Genomic DNA, 8,593 nt, shown 5'->3' on the forward strand with positions numbered 1-8,593 from the left:
TTGTATTATACTGTCTCCTGGTAACTGACCAGAAGTTGTTTCTAACACTTATATTCAGGGTCGTGCATTCAATCACTCTGCAAGACTTGTACAAGACTTTCCAAAAAGTCCTGAGAGAACAGAACTGCTGGTCTGTTTAAAAAAAGACAAGAGCTGAAAGGGGAGTGTAATGGTGGGTGTATGTAATTTATGCCATCTTCTCTTACGGGAGCATGGCTCAAGTATATGCATAGTCAACTGGATATTAGTGTAAACCTAGTGTTTGCATAATCACCCATTTGCGACACCATCCCCTCCTCCGCCAGCTGAAGTAACTGTCTCTGTTAACTTGTAATTTACCAAAAAATATCTAAAGACATTTGCCTGGGGAGAGGATGCAGGTCCTGTGAGGATGACAGGAAGCTTGTAGGATGATCAAACTCTCTGGAGTCAGGCAACATTGGCCAGGCCAAGCACTTCAGCTTCCCGTGGAGGGATTCCTGGGGGTCAGAGTGTATCACCGGGAGCCTGAGTTAAGGGAAAGTTAATCAAGCCCGGTTCTGATCACAATTGCACATGTAAATCTGGAGTGACGTGGTTGAAGTCAATTTTATTGAATTAAAAACCTGGACCTAAGAATTTATCCCATCTACTGCAAACAGGCAGTGACATAATTTGAACTCTCAGGAGTGGAGCAAATAAAGAACATACATATAATGAGGCAATGAAACACATTTATAAATAGCTTCAGTGCAGGACAGATAAATGCAATGACTGTTTTCACCATGCACTTGCCATGTGTTTATACACCTGTCATGGTACAATGGGCAACACTCAGAAGTGGAGGGCCAGAAAGGGTGTCTGTGTGAAGGTCACAATTGTAAAATCACTCAGTGCTCACGTAGCCTGTGGAACTCTCAGCAACAATATATCAAAGGGGCCAACAGCTTAGCAGGATTCAAAGAGGGACAGGATGTTTATATGGGTAACCAGAAAATCCAATTAAACAAGTGAGGATTTTTTTAAAAAGTGTCTTGGAAGGGCTCTACACTTTCTTGATTCACACTACAAAATATGTCTAACTAGTGGGTGTTAGGGGGAAACTTTCCTTAGGAGCAGGTTATTCATAGCTGCCTATTGCAGGGCTTCTTCCACCTTCCGCTGCAACATCTGGAACTGGCCACTGGATAGTGGGTAGATGGACTGCAGGGCTGATCCAGTCTGGCAGTGCCTATTTTCCTATCCTTGGATCGAAGAATATGTTTTTGCTGATCTTCATTGAGCTCCTGGGAGTCTCTATATTTGCACTGAGAGCAGAAAAATGTCTCATTAAATATCATGTAGTCTCCTGTTCTTTTTCCTTTCAGGAAGGAAAGTTCAAAAGTCCCTGGATCTGCCCAATACATTATGTCAGCTGTCAATGACACCAACTTCAACTCTGCAGTGTTCCTTCTCACCGGGATACCTGGGCAGGAAGATGTTCATCTCTGGATCTCCATCCCCTTCTGCTTAATGTATGTTATTTCGATAGTAGGAAATTCAGTCATTCTGTTAATTATAAAAACAGATGCAAGCCTCCATGAGCCCATGTACATTTTCCTTTCCATGTTGGTCGCCACAGACCTTGGCTTATCGCTATCCACCATGCCGACGATACTGGGCATATACTTGTTCAACTCTAGGGAGATCAGCCTCGATGCCTGTATTGTCCAGCTGTTCTTCATCCACTCGTTTGCAAAATTTGAATCCTCCGTGCTGTTGTTGATGGCCTTTGACCGCTTCATCGCAATCTGTAACCCACTGAGATATGCTGCCATCTTAACCCCACCGAGAATAGCCAAGATGGGACTGGTGTTTGTGCTCAGAGTGGTGGCCACTTCATTCCCATACCCCTTTCTCCTGAAACGGTTCCGATACTGTCGAGACAATGTCCTCTCCCATTCCTACTGCGTGCACCAGGACGTCATGAAGATGGCTTGTTCGGATATCACAGTCAACAGCATCTATGGCTTGTGTACCACACTCTTAACGGTGGGGTTGGACTCGCTGCTCATCTTTCTCTCTTATGTGATGATCCTCAAAACAGTGCTGAGCATCGCATCCCACGAGGAGTGCCTGAGGGCCCTGAACACCTGTGTCTCCCACCTCTGTGCCATCCTGCTTTTCTACACACCAGAAATTGGCCTGGCTGTGATACACAGATTTGGTAACAGCTCTTCTCACTTGCTTCAAATGGTCCTGGGCTATTTCTACCTGCTGCTCCCACCCCTGATCAATCCAATCGTGTACAGCGTGAAAAGCAAACACCTTCGTCAGAGGATAATCAGGGCATTTGTCAAGTGAAGGGTCAGTTCATCATTCGTCTCCAGGGCTGGACACACGGGAAACAAAAAACACAGCCACCTATTCCATCCTGGATCCTCTTCCCCTGAGGTCCCTCCCTCTGTCCTATCTCGAGGCTGGAAGCCAGAGCCAGGCTGTGTTAAGAGCTGCCCAGAGAGCCAGAGCCACTGTGAGGAGCCCCAGACCCTCCACATTTTAGGCCCCTCCCCCAGGATGTACAACTCAGGGAAAGTGGAGAGTCCAGGCTTCCCCACGGCAACCTGTGCTCCTGGGGCAGCTCTTACCATGGCCCGACTCTGGCCTGGCTGGGAGGTGGAGCATTGGGCGAAGTGGAGGAGCAGGGGGCAGGGCTTAGTGGGAAGAGATGGGGCAGCTGGTGGGGCCTCAGGGGAAAAAGAGGAATAGGGATGTGGGAAGTTTGAACCAATGCTGGCTCCTGCTAGCAGGGTGGTGGGGGGCTCCTGAGTAAAGGAGGAGGATCGGGCTGGGGGTTAGGAGACCTTGTGTTTTGGAGAAGACTGAATGAATTTGACCCCACAGAGCGAGCTCCTTTTTTAGGTATCCCAGGCTGAGAGTTAGTCATTGCAAGGACCTCAGAGGGAAGGGCAGCGCACCTGCAGGACTCCTCAGGCCCCAAGGGGACACTCTGGGGTGGCCCCTGTCCACAGGGACTTGGCTAGACTGTGCCATGCTCTTGGAAGAAGTTACTAATGGGTGGAGGTCAGCCCAACCCCCAGGCTGCTCTAAACTCCGCTGAGGCAGGGGGAGAACAGGCCAGCGAATCAAACCCCTGGCCATCCCCGCGGCCTGCATCACAGGGGGAGCTCTGCTGGCACTGCAGAGAATCCAGCCAGGCCTGTCACCGCTCAGATGGATGGAAGGCTGGGCCTGTGGTCTGGGCACGGCTCTGTGACTCAGGAGAGCTGGGTTTGAGTCCCTTGCTGTGTGTGACCATGGCCAAGCCATTGGCTGTCTCTGAGCCTCTGCACAGGTCAGTAATAGCCCTGCCCTGCCTCACAGTGGTGGCAGGAGGATACACACATACAAGGTGCTCAGATACTCTGAGACGCTAAGATCAGGGCTATGTCAGGGTTCCACAGAGCAACACCTCTGACATTGGTCTATAAAAGGCCCCTTACCACAGCCTCCTGTGACAGCTGGTTTCTGGTACGCCGTGAGACTCCAGCTCCTTGGTGTCTGTGGCAGCAATCTGAGAGCAAAGGTGAGCTTCAAACCTAGGCCCTGAAACATGGACATGGCGTAGCACTATGGTGACTGGGCGCAGGCTCACACAGGTTTCAGCAAAGGCTGCTTCCACAAGAAAGGGGCAAACAGATGGGAAGATGCTCTCAGAGACACTGGGAAACTAGTCCGGGTCCCAAGAGCTCCTTGGCTTCCCAAAAGAATGTAAGTTGGGCCAGTTCTGTTTCTCTATCTCCAGAGCAAACCCTGTGTAACTTAGCTTGTAGTGATACGTGAGATAGATGAGTGTAGACATTTGACAGCTACCTGGTATTTTAAAACCACTTTCTCGAATGCTTTGTGAGATTTGCCAGTAAATCTACTACTGTTAAGGAGGCTGGGGGTGACTGTATAGCTCTGGTCACAAACACCCGAAGGGAATGGACTGAGGTGTCCAGTTGGACCTGCTTGGTGATAAGCATTTTATAGAGATGGGGTGTTGTTCCCAGCTTGAAGAGTGGGAGAATTGTGAGATTCTCCCCAAGACAGGCAAAGATCTGGTTTAGACGGTAAAGAGACCATATATCCTGGTTTTACTGTGATAATCTAGATTCTTCTTGGCCAGCGTTCATCCTTGTTGAGTGCCTATCAGAATTCAGAGGAGCAACTTGTTCAAGTTGGATCCAACCTAACGATCCACTCAAGACAATGATTCATAGAGTCATAGAATTTAAGGCCAGAAAGAGCCATTAGATCATCTAGTCCAGAGGTTCTCAAACTGGGGGTGGGCCCCCCTGGGGTGTGCGGAATGTATTCCGCTGTGGGGGGCATGAGAAGCTTTAGGGGAAAAACCAGACTGTGCACATTTTACCCACAAAAGAGAATAATTAGCAACACTAATTCCTCCAGACACATCCAGTCCTCAGACGGCACTGTGCATTTGACTCTAGGCAGTGCTGTGTATTTTGACGGATTTCTATTAAGTTTGCACAGCACGATACAACGTTGTTGCCATCTGTATGTGAATCCATTTGCTACGGCGCGGTGTGCACATTTCAGTGCAAGCAGGGACCACAATCGCAGTTTTGTTTTGCTCTTATTACAGTGGATCGCTGGATCATTCATGCAACAGAAAGAAGATCAGAACTGATTCAAGTGAAGCTCTGCCCCCCACATGTATCAGTATATGTAGTCGTGTGGTGGTGGTGGTGGGGGGCGTATACTCTTACAGACACAAAGAATGGGGGCGCGAAGAAGAAGTTTGGGAATCACCCATCTAGTCTGACCTCCTCTATATCACAGGCTGCAGAATTTCACCCATTTACCCCTGTATTGAACCCAATGACCTTGTTTGACTAACTCATAACCTGTGTTCCTCTAAAGTGTATCTTCCAGGAAGGCATCCAGTCTTGGTCTGGAGATAGGAGAATCCACCACCTTCCTTGGGAGTTTGTTCCAGCGGTTAGTCACCCTCGATGTTGAAAATGTGTGCCTCATGTCCAAATTTAGTTTGTCTGGTTTCAGTTTCAAGCCATTGGCTCTTATTATACCTTTCCATGCAGTGTGGGGCAAACAATCCAGCTGGTTTTAATATGGAGCTTGACAGGAGCATGAACCAGGCAATATGCCATGGTCATCTGCCATAGCAGGGAACTGGGCTTATGGACCCATGAAGTCACTTCCAGACCTATATCCCTATGGGTCACATTCACCCATTTTCACAGAATCATAGAATCATAGGACTGGAAGGGACCTCGAGAGGTCATCTAGTCCAGTCCCCTGCACTCATGGCAGGATCAAGCAGAATCTGGACCATCCCTGACAGGTGTTTGTCTAACCTGCTCTTAAAAAGCTCCAATGATGGAGATTCCACACCCCCCCTAGGCAATTTATTCCAGTGGTTGACCACCCCGACAGTTAGGAAGTTTTTCCTAATGTCCAACCTAAACCTCCCTTGCTGCAATTTAAGCCCATTGCTTCTTGTCCTATCATCACAGGTTGAGGAGAACAATTTTTCACCCTCCTCCTTGTAAAACCTTTTAGGTACTTCCAAACTGTTATGTCCCCTCTCAGTCTTCTCCTTTCCAGACTAAACAAACCCACTTCTTTCAATCTTCCCTCATAGGTCCTTCTAGACCTTTAATTATTTTTGTTGCTCTTCTCTGGACTTTTTCCAATTTGTCCACATCTTTCCTGAAATGTGGCACCCAGAACTGGACACAATACTCCAGTTGAGGCCTAATCAGCACAGAGTAGAGAGATTTCAGCTCTGTATGCCTCATACTGGTGATTTGGGGCACTGGGTGGAGAACCTGAACCCTTCCCAACACCCCTTGGTGATGAGACCTGTCATTAGCACAACCCCTTTTGTCAGCAAGAGGGGGATCAGGACATGATTTCAGAGAGTGAAGGATCTGGAGAGCGTTGCCTGGCTGATTAGAGCCCTGCTGGGTTGCCCCTTGGTCTGATCCTGAGCCCGACCGGCTCCATGAGCACTGAGAGCCTCTCTAGCACTCGTGATAGACCTCACACCCTGCGTCCAAATTTCCATCATCACCAAGTTTGGGGGTAGCTGGATGTGGGGGAGGGGGTTGTTTGGGTCCAAGAGAGAGCTAGGAGCAGGCATTCGAAGCTGAGCTTTCATCATGCCACTTTCTATTAAAAATGGGGATGGCCCTTGCTTAACTACGTGTGCATGTCTAATGCTTAAACATGAGGAGAGACCCTCTGAGCTATGCCTCAGGTACCCAGTGACTGTGTGAGCCCATCACTGTTATGTCCGGCTGTCCGTGGCATTACCCTGTTCCTTACAACAGTGGGCTCTGTATCCCAGTGCAGAGGGAAACAGCGTCGCTGTCACTGATGGACTGTGTGACCAGACATGTCCACTAACCAACCCTCAGTGCCTTCGTTTGTGGGTGCTCTGCTTGAGAGACGGCCAGCAGCACCAGCTCCTGGGATTTTATTGGGAGTCTCGCACTAGTTCCTGTCTTTCTGAAAGCCCCAACTTCTGGGATCAAGACACTGCGTGGGAACCTCAGCTTTCAGTTTTCCTAAGAAAGTTTTTTTAAAAAGTGTGTTGCAGAAAAGCTAGAAAACCGGAATTAGGTGCGCCCCAAAGGTTCAGGCACCAAAGGCACATGAAAATAAATCCCACATTAGTATACCTTTAAATCTCATTATTTTTAAACAAATCTCATGATTTTTGTGGGGCATGATTCATAATTTTTGAGTGGGGTTTTGCGATATTGTGCACCTAGTTAAAAAGATCTGAAAAGCAAGTAGCAAAAGACACAAAATTAACAGCATTTTTTCAAAAGTACATGAGAAGCCTTCCAAACAAGCAGTGGAGCCACTGGACAATTGAGGTGCTAAAGGAGCACTCAAAGAAGGTGAGGCTGTTGCGGAGAGCTTAAGTGAATTCTTTGCACTGGTCTTCCCTGCAGAGGATGTGACGGAGCTTTCCACGCCTTGGGCAGAAGGGGCGGGGCTGGAGTTTGCCTCCTCCAGCCAGCCCTTCAGGGCTGCCTGGCCTGTGCTGCCCGGGGCTCTGGCGGAGATTTAAAGGGCCTGGGGTTAGTGCGGCAGCGGGGACCAGGAGCCCCAGGTCCTTTTAAATTGCTGGGTCCTGGGGCAGCTGCCCCCCACCCCATTGGCAACCCTGCGAGTTGGGTCTTAAAAGTGCTGCTGTGGCAGCGTTGCGCGGCAGCACTTTAATGTCGGCTTTATAGAGTCCCGTACTGGCGGCCACTTCTTACCAGTATGCCGTACCGGCGCATACCGGCCCACTTTCACCTCTGGGGGTGATCAAGGGCATATGGTGTACTTGGACTTTCAGAAAGCTTTTGACAAGGTCCCTTATGAAAGGCTCTTCAGAAAAGTGAGCAGACATGGGGTAAGAAGCAAGGTCCTCTCCGAAATCAGTATCTGGATAAAAGATAGGAAAGAAAGGGTAGCAATAAATGGTCAGTTTTCAGAAGGGAGAGAGGTAAATAGTGGTGTCCCCTAGGGGTCTGTACTGGGACCAATCCTATTCAATATATTAATAAATGCTCTGGAAAAAGGGGTAAACAGTGAGATGCCAAATATACAGATGATACAAAACTTCTTGATATACATAAATACAAAGCAGATTACGAAGAATTACAAAAAGACCTCACAAAACGGGTTAACTGGGTAACAAAATGGCAGATGAAATTCAGTGCTGAGAAGTGCAAATAAGGCACATTGGAAAACATAAACCCAACTGTACATACAAAATGATGGGAATTAAATTAGCTGTTACCACTCAAGAGAGAGATCTTGGAGTCATTGTGGATAGTTCTCTGAAAACATCCACTCAGTGTGCTGCAGCCCACATCTTGAATACTGATGGCAGTTCTTGTCACCCCATCACATAAAAGATACATTTCTATTTGAAGAACTACAGAGAAGGGTGAGAAAAATATTTAGGGGTATGGAACCGCTTCCATGTGAAGAGAGATTACAAAGATTGGGATTATTCAGCTTGGAAAAGAGACGACTCAGGGGAGATATAATAGAGGTGTATAAAATCATGAGTAATGTGGAGGAAGTCTATAAGGAAGCGTTATTTACCCCTTCACAAGAGCCAGGGGTCACCCATGAAATTAAAAAGCAGCAGGTTCAAAACAAAAAAGAAAGTATTTTTTCACACAATATACATTCAACATGTGGAACTCATTGCCAAAGGATGTTGTGAAGGCCAAAAGTATAACTGGTCCAAAAAAGAACTAAATAAGTTCCTGAAGGATAGCTCCATCATTGGCTAGTAGCCAGGATGGTCAGGGATGCAGCCCCATGCTCTGGGTGTCTCTAAACCTCGGACTGCCAGATGCTGGGAGCAGACAACAGGGGATGGATCACTGGATAATTGACCTGTTTTGTTCATTCCCTCTGAAGTATCTGCATGGGCCATTGTCAAGACAGGACACTGTGCTAGATGGACCAGATGTGGCTGTTCTTATGTTCCACTGATGGATGGGCGGCTGCAGACAAGCCATTTCCACGGGCTCCCTCTGCTATAGAGCTGGCGTAGCCACCCTAGCAGACACCCAAGGTCTGCTCAGTA

The 8,593-nt window shown here is 47.9% G+C and overlaps 1 protein-coding gene across 1 annotated transcript; it reads left to right on the forward strand.

Moving 5' to 3' along the window:
• Positions 1-1,386: 1,386 nt before the first annotated feature.
• LOC135884610 (olfactory receptor 51G2-like) lies at positions 1,387-2,322 on the forward strand. The gene has a single exon (XM_065412036.1). The coding sequence runs from the start codon at positions 1,387-1,389 to the stop codon at positions 2,320-2,322; it is 936 nt and encodes a 311-aa protein (XP_065268108.1).
• Positions 2,323-8,593: the final 6,271 nt, after the last annotated feature.

Source organism: Emys orbicularis, chromosome 1, assembly GCF_028017835.1.
Source record: "Emys orbicularis isolate rEmyOrb1 chromosome 1, rEmyOrb1.hap1, whole genome shotgun sequence".
In the NCBI taxonomy this organism is placed as follows: domain Eukaryota; kingdom Metazoa; phylum Chordata; order Testudines; family Emydidae; genus Emys; species Emys orbicularis.